A 19,980-nucleotide genomic window follows, 5' to 3' on the forward strand; every position below is an offset into this window, starting at 1 on the left:
TAATTCCTCCCCAGGACCATTTGGGCACCCACCCTGATGGATGGATTGAGCTGGATGGCTAACCCATAGCTGCCAGCATACCGCTGCACCCCCAGATGTGTATAACCCATGCACCTTAATACTTTTGTTCTGGTGAGTGTAGACCAGTCCCAAGGGTGGTTTACCTTTCACGAGTTCATGCACTACTGTCCATCACGGAGAGACCACACGTGCCATTCATAGGCACTCTCTGAGTTGGTACTCTCACACGAAGGACATTCCATTATTCAGGAATGATTCTATGAACTTATTTTAGCACCATTTACAATATTACATCATTGTTGCAATTCTTTGCACTTTTTGGTTTTTACATGCGTTCATTATTGATCACATGCATTTATAGCGCTGCACTTGTCTTTACCATGGAATAGTTACGTGATTAAAGAGAATGAAGATATATAATTATATTGGGAAATTAGAAGTATATAAATTATTTGAGATATAAGTGTGAAAATGTTTAACATTTGAGTACAGAATGTATGACATTCATTAGTAAATGCATTAGTTTCCTGATCATTTTGGAGACACAGCAAGAAAAGAAATAGAAGAAAATAGAAAATTCTAATACAGGTGTACTACTTATTACATTCTAAGAATTCTTTTGCCATCATAAGAACGCCAATGTCAATAAAGCCCGCGCTTGTGCGCCATCTAGCGAACATATCCGGTATTGCACCTAAAAATGTGCCAGTGATAGCAAAGTAATCAATAGACGCTCGTCAATGAGCTTGCTAGACGCTGGTCAGACGACTGATTGATTGACCGGAGTCTGCCTGAATGGTCAGTCTCTGCTATTACACTCAAATCTTAGTGAATCAGGGCCGCTGAGTCCTAGAGTTAGTGTCCAGGTAACTGATCACACCAATGCTGCCAGACTTGGTCTGGGTGTCAAAAAAGTAACCACACACTATATATATATATACAGTATATTCCATCACTTTTAGGCAGAGCTGAGGATGAACCTTAACTCCTTCAGGCCTAAGGGTAAAACAAATCTTAATGCCTAAGCACAATTTTGCAACGTTGCCACGTGTTAGTAAAACTGTACATATCATCACAACTACTTTGTACATCCAGGTGAATTATACCTTGTTTTTATCAGGACAAATTTGGCTTTCATTTGTTGGTAAATGGTAATGCATATCTCCTGATTTTATTTTATTATCAAAGGAAAACTGGCCCAAAATAGTATAAATAAAAAAAAACACTTTTGTTATTTAGCTGTGTGTATCTTGTTACTACCATAACCTACCACCAAAGAACAACCCAAAACAAATTCTCCAGCTCTTGACGATCGCAGCGATACCATATACAGGTAGGTGTATGTTATTTGTACCCGTAGTACAGCCCAGAAACAATAGTGCGCATTTTGTTTTTCTTTTTACCTAAAACACACTGACACAAAGACCCTGATTTACTATTGTGCCTAGGCGCATTTCTGTGGGCTAACGTCTACTTTTTAATAGCGACCGTCTACTTTTAGACTGCAAAGACATTTACTAAAGAGAAGCGTCAACAAGTAGACTCCAAATCAAATTTACTAAAGAGACACAGCCCAGGAATCAGACTCAAAAAGCAGACTTGCTAAGAAGCACGTCTAACACCATTAAAAATCACTGCAGAGACATGTTCACATTGAAATTTGCTTTGCCAAATAGGACTTCGTTTTAAACAATATCTGACATTTCAAAAAAATTTTAAAATGTGTAAAAAATATTTTTTTTAAAGCAAGTCACAGTGAAGAACTAGACGCTTTTCCAGTATCTATGGTTGGATATAACTGAGCATGTGCAGAACACATTTTAGACGTCTTCTGTGGGCGCTTTCTTTTTAGACCCTGTTCAATAGTAAATCTCTGTGTGGATTCCTCTGACAGTCGGCACTCGGTCGCGTCTACTGTGTTTAACAAACAGCACTCGGCATATCTTTATGTATTCTAATTTGATTTCCTTAGTTCTATTGATTCTATTGTTGTTTCTTATCCTTTGTAATTATTTCTGTAATGATTTTACTTATTTTGAAGGTCTAAATAGTATTTATTTTGACAGCTGAATGTAAAAATAAAGGTCTGCAATAAAAAAAAAAAACAAAAAACTGCGTGGGGTCCCTCCTCCCATCCATACCAAGCCCTTTGGGTCTGGTATGTATATTAATGGATAACTCCACGTCGAAAAAAAAAAAAAACAGTGTGGGGTTCCCCCAAAAATACATACCAGACCCTTATCCGAGCATGCAGCCCGGGAGGTCAGAAAACGGGGGGGGGGGGGGGGGGACGAGCGAGCACCCCACCCTACTGAACCATACCAGGCCACATGCCCTCAACATGGGGGAGTGCTTTGGGGCAGGAGGGCTCCCCAACCCAAAGCACCTTGTCCCCATGTTGATGGGGACAAGGGCCTCTTCCCCACAACCCTGGCCGGTGGTTGTGGGGGTCTGCGGGCAGGGGGCTTATCAGAATCTGGAAGCCCCCTTTAACAAGGGGGCCCCCAGATCCCGCCCCCCCCTACGTGAAGGAGTCTGCGGTACATGCTCCCGCAGACTCCTTCACAAAAAAAAAAAGTGTGGTGTAAAAAAAACACAGTACAGGGTTCCCCCCCTTTTCTGACCTGCCGGGCTGCATGCTCGGATAAGGGTCTGGTATGGATATTGAGGGGGACCCACGCTGTTTTTTTTAAAATTTCAGCGTGGAGTTCCCCCTTAATATCCATACCAGATCCGAAGGGCTTGGTACAGATGGGAGGGGGGACCCCACGCTTTTTTTTTATTATTTCTGCAATAAAGGGAATTATTTTACATTCAGCTGTCAGTGGGGAACCCCGCTGACAGCTGAAACATTAACACATGGCTGTCGCTCCTACAATCCCGCATGCCCATAGCCCCTAGATCCCGGCCCCCACCTACGTGAATGAGTATGCGGTACATGGTCCCACTACTAATTCACAAAAAAACAAAATGTAGTGTAAAAAATCACAGGGCACGGTCTTTGACAAGTCCTTTAATAAAACAATGTCCCCCAAAGTAGATCCAACATCAATCACGGTGTCAGGCGCCAGCAAGCCGAAAAAAGAAAAAAAACAAAACGTTCCGCTCCCGACAGAGGCTCACCAGCCTTATGCAGTGAGCCAGGGTGATGTGGGGGGGGTGGGATCTGGGGGCTCCCTTGTTAAAGGGGGCTTCCAGATTCTGATAAGCCCCCCGCCTGCAGACCCCCACAACCACCAGCCAGGGTTGTGGGGAAGAAGCCCTTGTCCCCATCAACATGGGGACAAGGTGCTTGGGGGGGAGCCCCCTGCCCCAAAGCACCCCCCCCATGTTGAGGGCATGTGGCCTGGTATGGATCGGGGGGGGCTCGCTCGTCCCCCCTTTTCCTGACCTGCTGGGCTGCATGCTCGGATAAGGGTCTGGTTTGGATTTTGAGGGGGAACCCCACGCTGTTTTTTTTTTTTATTTCAGCGTGGAGTTACCCCTTAATATCCATACCAGACCTGAAGGGCTTGGTATGGATTGGAGGGAGGACCCCATGCTGTTTTTTTTTTATTATTATGGTGCTGGTTTTTAAATGTAATTCTGGCTTTTTTGGTCTTCACTATAGCTCAGAAATTCAGCTGTCACTTCCCCCGGCTCAAAGAGAAAGTTTTGTTTGAGTTTATTTCCTTAAAGGTAACAAGGTTGACTTTTAGTTAATTAAAATGAAGAAATTGTTCTGTAACTTCAGGGAAAGTGACAGCTAAGCTTGTGAACTATAGTGAAGGACAAAAAAAGGCACGCCATTAGCATTGAAAAATCAGCACCGACATACACTTCGTATTGTGAACCAAATTATTCGAACATTTGTAAACCGACCAATTAATTTTACTGGTTTGGCATTTGTACACCAAATATGACGTTCCCTGAGGCGTTGGTAAACCGAGGTACACCTGTATTAGTATTGTAATCCTTTGTATTGGGATACATAGAACCAACATACATCGGAATTGGCAACATAGCACAACATTTGTGTCACATTGGAGATATCTGGCTAGTTACACTGACCTTGCCCAGGGACTGAGGGTTGATTCACAGCACAGAAATACAGGCTGGATTAGGATCGCAGCTCTGTGGATTAGTGGTTAGCACTGCTGCCTCACAGCTCTAGGGTTGTCGGTTTGAATCCCAACCACGGCAAGAAAGTAGCATGATCTCTGTGTGTGGCTGTCTTCAAATAGATGTTCTGGCAACATCTTTGCTTTCTGTCTAAATGATCCCTAGAATGTGAATTAGAATGAGGCCTTGTCTGTTGAAACACCTTCAAAGCTGCGCCTAATGTGAATGTCATACAATGGGATGAGATAAGGGCCTGGACTACTAATAGATTTGATAATGCTGGTTTACACTCCACCCCCTTTTGTGAAGGATTTGTCAAGCAAAGAGCTGAGAGAGAGAAGAGTGAGCGAGAGATACATACTGAAGAGTGATAAAGAGAGACATACAGACGAGGGAGAGATACATACTGAAGAGTGATAAAGAGAGACATACAGAAGAGTGAGAGAGAGAGAGAGAGAGAGAAGAGCGAGAGATACATACTGAAGAGTGGTAAAGAGCGACATACAGAAGAGTGAGCGAGAGATAAATACTGAAGAGTGATAAAGAGAGACATACAGAAGAGTGAGAGAGTGAGAAAAGGCTTGGGTGGGGAATCCACACATCAAAATTGTTACAAATACTGGCGTGGATTTTTCCCCCAAATGCATAGCAGACCCTTATCCGAGCAGGCAGGTACCGCATGCCTTCAAAGATTTATTTCCTTTGTTGATTTACCTGCTTCGTTCACACTATATGCAATTGAAAATTGCGCTTTAAGTTGCCAATTTCACTGTGTTTTCTAGAGGTTTTCAAACTAGTTGTGATTTCAATTGTGTTTAGCATTGCAATTTCTATAGGAGTCTAGATGTGAAATTGCTACTAAATGGCCCAAAAGTTCGACAAGAACTACCTTTGAAATCGTAAGTTCAACAAATCGCGTATGTTAATACACTCACATTCACATTCATCATATCTGATATCAAGTACGATGTCAATTCACAAATCGCACCTAAAATTGTACAGCCTGGATGCGACTTGCAATGCGATTGGCATGGCCAGCAACTTGCCATTTGCATGGCAAATTGCACACAATGTTACCAGGGGCTAACACCACTGTCACATCTAATCCGATGTGGCAATTGCCCAATTTACAGTGAAGTTGCACGAGTTCACAATCCAATTGGATGTGAACAGAACCTACAGTGGACAATAGGGTGCGACTTGGTCTACAATTTTCAAGTCGCCTGTCATGCCAATTGCAAGCCAAATCGCAAACAATGTTACTGGGGGCTACCCTGGTCAGATTAAAGCAGATTTCTAAGTTGTGTTATTTACACTACAGTCACATCATGTGACATACAGTGAAGTCACATGATTTCAAAGTCGGGGGACATGCTGATTTAAAGTGCAATTTGCAAGACATCTGACACAGATCTCTCTGCAAAACGCATGAAAAGTAGTGTATTCATTACTTTAGTAATTGTTGCGGCTCCAACCAAGTTTGAACCACACCAATATGAACGCTCTAATAGCGGTCACATTGAGTGCGACTTGGCATGTGATTTGCATGACATGCGACTTGCAAATCGTATGCCAAGTCGCACCCTATTGTCTGCTATTAGAGTGGTCACATGAGTGCGTTTCCGACACTGATTTCTAAAGTAGTACATGTACTACTTTTGTAGCGATTTGCATAGATATCTGTGTCAGATGTCTTGCAAATCGCAAGGAAATCGGCATCTTCACTGTACATCGCACAATTTCTAAATCGGCTTTGATGTGACCAGGGTGTAAGGCCTTTTTATGTTTGATTTCCTGAGTGTTTTTCCAATTTATTGGAAATCCCACATACTAGCAAAAGTGAATTGACATTTTCAGTATTGCATGCGAGATGTGGTCATGTGACTGCCTTAACTCATGCGATAATTTGGAGTGAATTGTGCCCATAGGACCAAGAAATATTGCCAATAGGGTTCCCTTTTACATCCCTGTTCAATGTTCTGTTGTATACTGCACAGGTACACTTCACTTTGGCTTTCTTTCTGACTCTGATTTGTGGGGCCTGGATACCAAGGGTTAACGCAGGTGGGAAGAGAATTAATCAGGTGCAAACACTTTCTCTGACCAAATGAATGACAGTGGTGGGTGTGGCCTACCTTATATAAAGAGATGCAGTAGTAGCTGATTTTTGCCTTGTACAGGCACATTATTTCTGCATGTCCTTGTCTGTGGTGGTTTGGGGAGGAAGATATATTGTAATGAATTGCCTCAGGCCACACTCACGCTGTGTTTTGATGTGGGCTGTAAATGTTTTGCATGTTCTTCCTTCTAAGGTGTGTTTGTGTGTTATTGTACAGTGATTGTGTGTTAATTATCTTTGCATTGTAATCCTAACACATGTCAATTGCTCTGCTCTTCCAAGTTTGCTTTATTTAGACTGAAATGTAGTTTTCAGTCAAACCTGATGAGAAATGTATGTGTGGGGGATTTGGGAAGGTGGGAGGGGTTTTATTTTGGCACGTATGTATTTTTATATTGATATTTTGATCTGCAGCTTGTTTTGTGGATGGATAAGCCTACTACGTGATTTATATTAACTGTTTGTTTCCTGCTGTAACCTTTGAAAGCACAGTTCATTAGAAGTATAATCTTTTAGATTGTAAGCTCTTATGAGCAGGACCGTTCTATTTTAGCAACATCAATCCTGCTTTTTTTTTTTTCACCAAGAAATTGAATGTACCTACTTGTTGTTGCTGTCCAAATAAATGTGGAATGTGTATTTGATCAATAAACATTTGGACTATTTATTTTGGGGGGATTATTTCATGTTCTAGTCCAGGGGTAGGCAACCTGCGGCTCTCCAGCTGTGGCAGGAATACAAGTTCCATCATGCCTCTGCAAGTTATAGCTGTAACTGTCAGTTTTGTAATGTTGAAATGCCTCATGGGAAATGTAGTTCCACGACAACAAGAGAGCCGCAAGTTGCCTACCCCTGTTCTAGTCGAATGTAGCACAGTGGCTAAATGGTTAGCACTTCCGCCTGGTAGTACTAGGGTTGTTGGTTCAAATCCCAGCCACGGCACCTCCTGCCTTGGAGTTTGCATGTTCTGCCTGTGTGGTTTTCCTCTGGGTACTCCGGTTTCCTCCCACACTCTAAAGACATGCTGGTAGGTTAATTGGATCCTTTCAAAATTGGTCCTAGTATATATATATGAATGTAAGTTAGGGACCTTTATATTGTACGCCCCTTGAGTGTTAGGGACTGATGTGAATTTACAACATATATATGTAAAGCGCTGCGTAAATTGACAGCGCTATATAAGTACCGTAAATAAATGTACTAGCACCCCTAACACTTATTTTTGCTAGCTATATAATATGCCCAAATCTTCCTTGTTAGAGCGCACATATACAAGTATGTTCAAACTAACAAACCAAAAGCTCCCTATTGCAAAACAAGACCATGTTAAGTACCAATGAATAGGTTGTGTTCAATGTGCAGCTAGCTATTCTTTTTCTACAATCTTCTTAACAGTAATAAATTGGGCCCCTAATTTATGTTGACTTTGGGCCTTTACCGGCAAATATATATTCGCCAATGTCATATACACAGTATAGCTGCAAGTATACAGTCACCAATGCCAAAAACACAATAGAACTGCAAAGATATATTTGCAAATGTCATATACACAATGGAGCCGCATGTAAAATTGCTATGGTGCACAAATCAACGCCAAGACGGCTGTTGGAGAAGGCACTAGAGCAGCAGTCATACCGGAAATATGTCATGACGTTTGCGGAAGGATGTTTGCATACACCCGGAAGTGGTAGTGGGGAGTGTTAGTGGATGGGAGTGTAGTTAGGAGGGTTTAGTGGTCTATTTTTTAGTTTGTGAATTGTTCTTTTGTGGAATTCCAGACCACATCTGGACATGGTGAGATCGCTGTTCTCTACCGAGGAGCTGATCCTCATTTGCCGGGGAAACATTACTAATAATTGCATTTTCAGTTGAAAACATGTCCAATTCCTAGATCCATTGCGGTATATAGCAGACATTCAAGGTTCTTCCTAACTATACAGGTAGCACAGACACAAGCATACACCCAGGGCCATTGTTAGATAAAATATCCAAATTATATTTATGGTAAAAATACAATAAAAACATTATTAATGGATGCAATCCCAACCAAATTCCTGTGAAATCTAAATGATAAAACTGTACTGAGTTCATAAATAAAGCTGTGTGTGTAATTGAGGTCTTGGGGCTCATGGGTGCTGTGGCCTGTAGAGTGTGAATCAATGGTTTGTTTTTGTGGCTGTCGCCGTTTGCAGGCAACCTAAGTTACACTATGAAAATGCTGCAGGTCATAATTTGACAAGAATATGGGTGCAGGTGTACAGCCCTGAACACAGACAGTGAGCATTCAGGGCCACTTCCCCACGCCTTCACACCTGTCAGATTAAAACTTGTGTTCATACAGCTGCTGTGACCCCATAGTGTAACAGGTGGCTCCAGCCACATGAACAACCCCCTCATTCATGCTGTACAGGCCAGAGGACCTGTGTGAATGGGGCATTTTTAACTTTTTTTTCCTCAGCTCATTAATTTCAATGGGCTGCCTGACATGTGAGAACATGCAAAATACTGCAGGCATATTATTTTAGTGTGTTGCACCTAACTGCACAGTAGTAGTGTGGTGCCATGCGTTTTGATGGCTGTGAATGCTTCTGTGTTTACTAGACATGTGGAGGTGCAATTAAGTTTTCATCATGGTACCTGCGCACATCTGCAAAGGGCATTGCATTTCTTTGCTGTGCTGGAAAAAACATGCTCTTGCATGCGTTTCTGCACCACAAATAGTGTGATCAAGTCCTAAGGGCCACCTCACACTATAGAAACAGTCTAGATGTGTTCCTGATGTTTTTGCATGCACTTTTTTGATGCATGTTTAGCGTGTTCCAGTACATTTTGGATGTGTTTTTGACGTGTTCCAGTGCATTTTTTATGCATTCCAGTTAATTTTTTCCCCCTTTCTTTTTCTTAAATTTAATTAGGGACATGTGCGTTTTAGTGAGTTCCAGGGCGTTTTACCGCATTCTAGTACAGTTCTATGCATAAACAATGCAGCCTGTTCGCCTTTTTTTGGCAGCACCTGCAACGCACTGGAACTGCAAGAGCTGATGTGAACTATGACATTGACAACCATATAACCTTCTTTCTGTGCATTTTGGATGCAAAAAAAGCAACTGAAACACATGTAGTGTGAACTGGCCTTAACGGTTATTATAGGTCAGGGAACGGGACTGACCAGGAATTGTGAATGCAATCAGATTAGTGGTGAGATACAATCAGGAATCATATAATAATGCGAGATCTGAGCTGTAGGTGATAGGAAATGAGACACATTAACTTGTAACACATGATCAGTAAATAAATAGTTAAATAAACAGAGTGGGGCAGGGATACATAGATTGGCAGATGGAACAAGTGATGGTGGGGGAGGGGAACAAGTTGTCTAAGGAGACAGGTTTAAGCGCTCATTCACGTTTGACTTTATTTCTAACTGTTGCCAAATGGCCCTATAGTGTTTGACAGACGTTTGTGCGGTTTTGAAGCATGCGATAAGCATTTACCAAGCGTTAAAACTGCGCCACAAATGCCTGTAATGAAGTTAAATGGTATTAACGCTCCGAAAATGCCTCGCAACTGCATCGCAAAGTCTGCCAGGCATTTGAGGAGCGGTACCATGACTTGAATGGGAGGCTTCAACTTCTCCTGACTCAACATGAGGCGCCGGTTTTGCTGCGACGCAATGCTGACGCTTCAGTGTGAACAGCACTGTGTGCTGCCATGTGCAGAATTTTCATAGGCATTGAGATGCGTAAAAAACACTTCCCAAATGCCTGTCTGACGCCTGCTGACAAAGCTAGTGTGAACATGGCCTTAGAGAAGATAAAGTTGTAATGAAATATAAACAGAAGGAAAATTGAAAGTTTCAAACTCCTCAGAAGAACAGGACGCAAACGATTTTGACGATCGCCCGATTTTCCCGGCAATGATGGGCAAATCGGCCGATCGTTTTACCAATAAAAAATATGTGCATGAGCCGTGACCTGCAAGGAGAAGAAAAAGAAGAAGAATTCCAGTCCGCTATTATATTTTACATGAAAAGTCTTGCGGTTGCAACAATGTATCTATTTGTATCCGAATAAAAATCCGAAATGTATCCGAAATGGATACATTGTGGCAACCGCAAGACTTTGCATGTAAAATATAATAGCGGAGCTCTCTGCAAGGGACAGAAGTAAAAATGCCGGCCGTAGACGGGATGAAAATCAGCTGATTTTTTTAGTGAACGATTGATTTTTCGTTTTTTTTTTGACCCATCTATGGCCTGCATAAGACCAGAAACTCAGACATAAACCAGGCCCAATTAACCTAACAGCATGTCTTTGGAGTGTTGGCAGAAACACACCCATGCAGAGAAAGCATGCAAACTGAGATGCAGACAGGTGCAGCCATGACTGGGATTATAACCCATGACCCATGTATTGTAAATTCGGAGTTCTAACCCCTAAGCCACTGTAGGAGACAGAGTTTGAGCTGCAATGTAGAATAGTTACATTGTTTAAAAATAATGATAAGGCGAGCGCTGGTAAAATTATATAGACTACTAAAATGGTATTACACAAGATAAATATAAATCTAGGTATAGATATGAAGGTAGCAGCTAGCACTCAGGGTATTGGCAACAGTCCCAGCATAGAAATATGTTACAGTAATAGTGTAGCGCTATAAATGCATGTTATCAATCATAAACGCATGTAAAATAAAAAAGTGCAAATAAGTGCAATAATTATGTAATTATGTAAACTGGTAAATGGTGCAAAAAAAGTTCATATAATCATTCCTGAATAATGGAATGTCCTTCGTGTGAGAGTACCAACTCAGAGAGTGCCTATGAATGGCACGTGTGGTACTTATTTGCACGTTTTTGATTTTACATGCGTTTATGATTGATAACATGCATTTATAGCGCTGCACCATTACTTTAACATAGAATAGTTACATGAGTAAAGAGAAGGAAGATATATCATTATATTGGAAAATTAGAACTAGACATTCCAATTATTTGAGATATAAATGTGAAAATGTTTGACATTTCAAAATAGAATGTATGACATTCATTAGGAAATGCATTAGTTGTCTGATCATTTTGGAGAAACAGCAACCCAACAAAAAAAAATATATAGGTGTACTTTTACTTTAAATTATAAGTATTCTCATATGCAAACAGAAAAACGCCAACAAAGCCTGTGGTTGTGCACCACCTACCGAACATATTTGCACCTAAAAATGTGCCAGAAACAATTCCACATTTACTAACAGGAAAGAGTCTACAAGTAGACGCTTTTCAATGAGTTTGCTAGACGCCTTCAGAAGACTGACAGGTCTAGATTGTTTGAATTGAGTCTGCCTGAATGTTCAGCATCTGCTGGTAGACTCAATTCTTAGTAAATCAGGGCCAGACTGACACCAAATGTTTTTTTAAATCCTGACCTTTGACCCTGACCTTTTGACCTTGATCTTTGACCCTGACCTTGACCCAAACACTTACCTTGGCACTGAACTAGATCAAACCTTGATCTAGGTATTTTTTTCTTTATTTTTTCTTTGATTTTTTTATATTTATATATTTAATTTATTTATTTATTTTTACAAACATTTTTTCTCTTCTATGCCAGGAGTTAGAGATACAATGTATCTCTCTCCTCCATTCATAGAGAGAAAAAAAAGCAAGGGGCTGGTTTGTACAATGACCACTATGATAGCTAATCAGAGGCTATCACAGCGATCATGTGACCCGGAATCAGGGGTCCTGGGTCCCGATCGTTAGAATGGGACTCGGTGCTCTCAGTGACACCCCGTTCTTTGTATTGGGAGTGCGCTGTGCGTTGCGTTCCCAGAACAAAGACAGGTACGCAAATATGCAGCCCCACGAAAAAAAGCCCAGTTCTGTGAGTCCACATATTTGTGTTACATCGGTGTCAAGGGGTTAAAGCAGAACATGACCTAAAAAGGGAAGTTCCACTTTATGTCCTCCTACCTCTTTCAGAGTTTTGTTGTTTTTTTGGGAGCGGTGCCAAATTTTGTCAGGTACACTCTCCCACTTCTGATAAAATTGCCTAGGCAATCCCAACAGAAATTCACATCCCCCACCACCCACAACCTTTCTTTAAAAATTGGGCTGCCAGAAAGGCAGAGCCAATTTTATTACAGGCATCTAATTCTTTACCCGGGATCATGTTCTGACAGCAACACTTTAAGCCCCTGGCCACTGATCCTAATCCTATTTGTGCTTTAACCCCTTCCCGCCCCCTCAGATGAGAGGTAACATGTGAACAGCAAAGGCACAAGCCATTGATTTGTACAGAGTCAAAATCTGACAGCTGCAGCTGTTCGCATCCAGTGTGTGCAGGCAGTGTTTACAACCACTGGAAAATCTACTGATTCTTGCTGGCGGCTGACCCTGACCACTGCTCTTCAGCTGTCTGAATGTACTCTTATAGACAGTGCACTTATGACATGCAGGATTGGTGCATATGTTAAAGAAATTATACACTGTATCCCTTTGGGTGAAAAGAAGCAAAATAGATTTATGTGTACATATTTGTAATGCAAAGGAGACGTTGTCTAAAATGTTTTAAAAGCTGGCCTTACATTTATTTATTTTTTTCGGTCAGCTAATGGACTGAATGAAAAAAAACAAAACATATTCCTCCATTTACACAAATGGATGGACGGAGCAATCCTCTTTGCTGGGACATTGTGTTGTGACAGCAGCACCCACCACTGTCAGAATACAGAGATCTGCAACTGATTGACCGTAGCTGCTGATCAATAAAACAATTTTCCAACATGTCCCTTGGAACTGAGTAGAGACAGCCACACACTGATCGATACTTGGCCAGCTCTGCTGAACAGGCCAAATTTTGATCAGTGTAGGGCTAGCTTAAGTTCCCGGTCACACTGGTGCGATTTGAGAATTGAAACCACACCTGAAATTGCATTTTATGAATGTGAATGTGTTAACAATGTCTTAACATGCGATTTGCTGCAGTTCGATTTCTAAAGTAGTTCTTGCATTACTTTTCTGCAGTTTTGTTGCGATTTCACATACATAGAATATAATGGAAATCGCACTGCAAATTGCAAGAAATCATTGAAAATAGTAGCAATAAAGTCTTCAGAAATCGCACCTAAAATCACGCTGAAATTACACACAAATTGCTCAATTTTAAATCGCAGCAGTATGATCGGTGACTTGGGCTTTAGCAATGATTTATGGTTGCTCCTTTTCTGGGTTATGACATTGCTTGATTTGGTTATGCAAGGGTTGGTTCACACCTATGCAGTTTGCTTTAACCCGTTTCCGTAGTACTTTTTGGGTTGTGTTTTGTGTTTTTGCACACACATTTTCATGCGTTTTTCATGCATTTGTTATGCTTTTTTTTGCCAGTTTGTTGTTGGGCAGATTAAAGAACACAAAACGAATAAAAAAAATTCATAAAAAATGCACTACATACTTTTCTGCAGTGTCTCCATTGAAGTCTATTGAGCCTGACCCTTTCCAAAAAGGCAGTAGCTGAAAAACGCATAGATGTGAACGTGTCCCATAGGAAACCATGTTAAATGGACTGTAGTGTGTTCCTGCAAAAAGCACCAAAAAAAGTATAGGTGTGATCCAGGCCTTAGACCTTCAGGATCGCTAATCGTTGGAACAGAAATTGGAATTGTGATAAACAATGAATGCTGATGTGAAAATGCTGTTTTTTTCATATGTATATTTGAGACATCTGGAGAGAAGCAATCTAGTGATCTCCAGAGTGGAGGAGGTGTGCTTTTTCAGCAGAAATATTATTGTGTTTGTGTTGAGTATTTGTACTTTAACCCTTAAGTGACTGCGTTGATGAATAAGTGATGATGCTGATTCTTCACAGTCTGGCTATGAACAGCAGTCAGATTTCATCATCTATAAATCTGTGTAATACTGTATGTAATATTGATTCATTTAATGTTAAGGCTTATCATGCAGTTCTCCTGTCTTTGTAAAACATGTAGTGCACTTACGGTCTGCAAGATCTATGCACTGAGCACCTAGAAAAGGGAAAAAAAGAAGGAAGAGTCAAAGGCTGTATTGTAAAGTGATGTATACAATAAACTATAAATATGTACAGTTGTGTCCAAAATAATAGCAGTGTGTTGAAAAAAGTGAATAAAGCTCAAAATCCTTCTAATAGCTTTTATTTCCATACACACAAATGCATTGGGAACGCTACACATTCTATTCCAAATCAAAACATGAAGAAAAATATATCAAATTTGTGTTGTTCCTCTAAAAAAATTGAAGGAAAGTGAATATTAGACTGTTCAAAAAAAATAGCAGTGTTTGTATTCTTCTTTACAAACTCAAACATTCACTATATAAACTGAAAAATGTTTGAAGATTTTGCTTTCCTTTGAATCACTTAATTAATATTTAGTTGTATAGGCACTGTTTCTGAGAACTGCTGTACATCTGTGTTGCATGGAGTCAACCAACTTCTGGCACCTGTGAACAGGTATTCCAGCCCAGGATGATTGGACTACATTCCACAGTTCTTCTCTATTTCTTGGTTTTTGCCTCAGAAACTGCATTTTTTACATCACCCCACAAGTTTTCTATTGGAATAAGATTCGGGGATTGGGCTGGCCACTCCATAACGTCAATCTTGTTGGTCTGGAACCAAGATGTTGCACATTTACTGGTGTGTTTGGGGTTGTTGTCTTGTTGGAACACCCATTTCAAGGGCATTTCCTCTTCAGCATAATGCAGCATGACCTCTTCAAGTATTCTGATGTATTCAAACTGATCCATGATCCCTGGTATGCGATAAATAGGCCCAACACCGTAGTATGAGAAACATCCCCATACATGATGCTTGTGCAACCATGCTTCACTGTCTTCACAGTGTACTGTGGCTTGAATTCAGTGTTTGGGGGTTGTCTGACAAACTGTCTCTGGCCACTAGACCCAAAAAGAACAATCTTACTTTCATCAGTCCACAAAATGTTGCGCCATTTCTCTTTAGGCCAGTCAATGTGCTCTTTGGCAAATTTTAACCTCTTCAGCACGTCTTTTTTTCAACAGTGGGACTTTGCGGGGGCTTCTTGCAGATAGCTTGGCTTCACATAGGCGTCTTCTAATTGTAACAGTACTCACAGGTAACTTTAGACCTTCTTTGATCTTCCTGGAGCTGATTGTTGGCTGAGTCCTTGCCATTTTGGCTATTCTTCTATCCATTCGAATGGTAGTTTTTTGCTTTTTTCTAAGTCTTTCAGGTTTTGGTTGCCATTTTAAAGCATTTGTGATCATTTTAGCTGAGCAGCCTATCATTTTCTCCACTGCTTTATATGTTTTCCCCTCTCCAATCAACTTTTTAATCAAGGTACGCTGTTCTTCTGAACAATGTCTGGAATGACCCATTTTCCTCGGAATTTCAGAGAGAAATGCACTGTAACCAGCATGTACAACATTTGCTGCCTTCCTTCCTTAAATAAGGGCAGTAATTGCCACCTGTTTTTCAAAGAATGAATGACCTCACTAATAGAACTCCACACTGCTATTATTTTGAACATGCCCCTTTCAATGAGTGATTCAATTACACAGAATCAGCAGCATGCATTTCATGACTGTTGTGTCTGTTGGATTTCTATTACTCTACTACACCTGCTAGTAAATTATTTGCCATGTAGAAATATCATTTCTACCAAAAACAGTGATTGATCAGGTTAGTGATGTCTGACTGCTATTATTTTGAACACAACTGTAAGTGCATATATACACTGACACACACACGAATATTTGGGGCTGTATATGCAAATAACATAAAGAAACAACTGGCATTGGGTTTTTTCATGTTATCTTGTATTTATGTCAAAACTATAGTCAATCGCAGTTTATTAAAAATTGGAATGTGATCTGTGTACAATTTGCCTTTCAGGACTTTCGCATGAACAAAATATCTCCCACACTTTCTTCCATACTCTAAAGCCAACCTGCAGGCTGAACAAAAAACATCTAACAGATCTCTCCATCCACACATGAATGAAACTCCTGCTATAGTACTTTGACAGCCAGTTCCACTAGCTGTCAAAACATCTGGGCAGCAGCTGCATCTGGGTGGATGCAGTTGCTGTTCCGCTGTCAATTCTCTGCCCAGCTTCCTCAATTTTTCATTCGAGGGATGTCAAGCAGGAGGTGGCTGAAAGGGCCATCCACTGATTGAATTTTGATGTTTCATCAGGAACCAGCTGAAATCAGTGTATGGCCAGCTTAAAGTGGAAGCTCAGTCACACACTAGCTATACTTAAATCTACTCCCACTCTCATTCTAAGCCTATTCTATGTACCCTGTAAAGGATAGATCTGTATACTACTTATGCTGAAGTTGTTCCGGGCCCGTCACATGATCGAGTCTCAGTGTCGACCTCAGTGAAGAAGAGAGATCGCACACAACAGCTGCAGAGCCTGGGCGCTAATGTCACCCATTGGCTTACTATGAAGCATTTGTTGTCGGTTGCCCCTCCTCTACACTGAAGCCGGCGCTAGGACCCGATCATGTGACTGGATTGGAGTGCCCTCAGAATAGGTAAGTACCTGCATGGAGTTTGCATGTTCTCCTCGTGCCTGTGTGGGTTTCCTCTAGGTATTCCAGTTTCCTCCCACACGCCAAATACATGCTGGTAGTTTAATTGGCTCCTGTCTAAAATTGCCCTTAGTATGTATATGAATGTGAGTTAGGGACCTTAGATTGTAAGCTCCTTATACCCCCTTCCTTACCAGGCCAATTTTCAGCTTTCAGCACTGTCGCACTTTGAATGACAATTATGTGACCGTGCAACATTATACACATACAAAAATTTTTTTTCGATTTTTTTTCTCACAAATAGAGCTTTCTTTTTGTGGTATTTACTCGCCGCTGGGTGTTTTACTTTTTGTGCTACAAACAGAAAAAGAGCAAAAAATTTGAAATTTATTATAAAATTTTGCAAACAGGTAATTTTTCTCCTTCACTGATGTGCATTGATGAGGCAGCACTGATAGGCAGCACAAATGAGGTGGCATTGACAGGCAGCACTGATAGGTGGCACTGATAGGCGGCACTGATAGGCAGCACTGATAGGCAGCACTGATGGGCACTGATAGGCGGCACTGATCGGCAGCACTAATGAGGTGGCACGGACAGGCAGCACTGATAGGTGGCACTGATAGGCGGCACTGATAGGCGGCACTGATAGCTGGCACTGATAGGCAGCACTGATAGGCGGCACTGATGAGCTGGCACTGATGATGGGTACTGATAGTCGGCACTGATAGGCAGCACTGACTGGCGCAACTGCTGGGCTCTGACTGGCGGCACTGCTGGGCTGCACTGATGGGCACTGGTGGGTGGCACTGATGGGCACAAGTGGGTGGCACTGCTGAGCACAGGTGGACAGCACTGCTGGGCACAGGTGGGTGACACTGCTGGGCACCGATCATCAGGGCACTGATGATCAGTGCCCTGATTATCGGTGCCGATCCCTACTTTGACAACTGCCAGGTCTCGGCAGTACTTTCCTCACACCTTGACAGTATGAGGAAAGTGCAGCCAAGAACCAGCAATTGCATTTCCCGGTGATCGGCGTGTCATTGGACACAGCTGATCACATGGTAAAAGGCTGCTGTGATTGGCCTTTTACCATGTGACCTTTTGACTGAACTTCCACTTTAAGCATTTCTTCATGAGTTAAGTAACAGAGCTCAAAAATGCCTAAAGTAAAGTATTCAGTGCTGGCCTTATTCTGAAAGGTAAAAGTTAACAGAATATTAAGAATATTAAGCCTTAATAAACCTGAAAGATCCAGACTAGTGCTTGCCCACTGGAGGACTAACCCCCCCCCCCCCTTATTCCAAAAATAGTAATTTTGTGGCCATTTATAGAGAATGTCTACTTAGAGAAGTGATCTTCATGTAGCTTAGTAAATAAAGCAAACTGAATACCCAATCATGTGTAAAGGAAGGAAAATACCAGGTTTTCCTTACACAGAGTAGGATGGTTGGGGTGAATGCGGTTTCCATTTATTCACTATGATAAGGGAACATTTACTTTGCCAGGTGCTCTTTTAGTAAAACATCCCATCGGCTGGAATACAAACATAAAGGAACTGAGGAAATGTTGGCAATACAAATAATGAGTGAGAGTATCGCTGGTCATTTGCATCACTACATAACCATTACATTACAGTCTGTAGGCACACAACCTTACGTGTCCAAAGCAACATCCCTCTGCTAATATCACCTCTTTTACACACAATATTTTCTAGCAAATGACTGATCCCTGTCTTAGATTATTGTGACAATGTGTAATAGTATAAATCCATGTAAAATTACCTTTAGGTAGAGGACTGCATTTTCCTCTGATAATGGAACAAATCTGCTTGATAATTATACAGGGAAAGGCCCCTCTTTACTTTGCCACCTATAGCACAGGCCTAGTGTGCCCATTGCATCCACCTCTTGCACCCAATTTACATAAAGAAGAGACCCACTGCTGTAACTACTGAATTGGATCATGGGAACAAAAGAGTGCCAATTAGTTCTAGATTCTATAGCTGTAGTGGTGCTTTAATAGGGTGAAATTCAATACATTCTGCACAGTTTCAGCAAAGCTGGAAATATACTAGTTTATATTAAATATTAAAATGATTCTGTATGGGTGAGGGATATACTGAAACTAAATTATCTGTACAGATACGGAAAGTCAAGCTGTAATATTCAAAAATACAGTACTAGTGTAGGAATTGTTTAGTATTGACTTATTAATTGTAATTTGCAGCAACTTACCTGCATACTCGATAAGAACAGCCAACGCAATGATAAAGTACATCTTCATCTGTGCAAGTATTGGGTGTGCTCCTGAATATGAGATGAATACCTTATCAGACCAAAACCCAAAAATGCAGAAATCTTCACTTACAGCTGGCTTTATAGATGAGGGGGTGGGAGCAAATGACAAAGTAGGCCAAATGATCAGCGAATGCAAACAGTAATATGATGCAAAAACTCCAGGGCTTTTCTAATTGGCCAGGACTGACTTACATTTTTAACTTGTTTGGTAGCAATTTCATGTCAGTCAGATGTAAATTTAACAACAATCGTCAGTTCATGGGAATGTACAAGGCATGCAATTTATAACATAGGAATGTTACTGATCAGACGTGTGCCACTGTTCACACGTCAAGGAGAGAACTACCTTACCCCCAGGTCACACTGCTAGCATAACCCACATGTTTTACAGCATTGTGCATCTCTGGAAATTTTCTATATTTTTACCAAGTCTTATGAAAACATATATTACATTTTTCAATCATATTTAGCTGCTTATAACACTAGAAAGGTTATTTAAAGTGGTTGGACAAAGTAGGTGGTTCAGACTGAGAGTCTGAGATTCCAAGGTCTGCCCACTACAGCAAGCTGGGTTGCAAACAGGGGAGGACTGACCATTTGGAAACTCGGGCACTGCCCAGGGGCTCGGGGTCAGTAGGGGGCCCCATGAGATGCCTCTGGTACCTTTTTCATAGGCTTTTTTGAGTTTGGGCAAGGACACAGGGGCCCCATGATCCCCTATTGCCCGGGGGCCCCATGATTTGTCAGTCCACCCCTGGTTGCAAAGTAAGGAAGTTATAAGGCTGGTGGGATAAAGGACATAGTGGTCACAGTTTTTTGTAAACTTATTTTAGGGGGTTGTACATTAGGTAAAGTATGGGTTTCTCTCAGCCTGAACTTTCATGCAT

The 19,980-nt window shown here is 41.3% G+C and overlaps 1 protein-coding gene across 1 annotated transcript in view; it reads right to left on the bottom strand.

Moving 5' to 3' along the window:
• Positions 1-19,156, bottom strand: part of LOC149439321 (uromodulin-like) — a 47,634-nt gene extending 28,478 nt beyond the window's left edge. The window contains exons 1-2 of the mRNA XM_089659204.1: positions 19,031-19,156; positions 14,234-14,260 (exon numbers count right to left, since the gene is read on the bottom strand). Of these exons, the coding sequence (XP_089515330.1) occupies positions 14,234-14,260; positions 19,031-19,079 (76 nt within the window). The 5' untranslated portion in view covers positions 19,080-19,156. The remainder of the gene's footprint in view (positions 1-14,233; positions 14,261-19,030) is intronic.
• Between the last annotated feature and the right edge of the window lie 824 nt (positions 19,157-19,980).

Source organism: Staurois parvus, unplaced genomic scaffold, assembly GCF_062004578.1.
Source record: "Staurois parvus isolate SC_StPar_1 unplaced genomic scaffold, SC_StPar_1.0 ptg001134l, whole genome shotgun sequence".
NCBI classification, from domain to species: Eukaryota; Metazoa; Chordata; class Amphibia; order Anura; family Ranidae; genus Staurois; species Staurois parvus.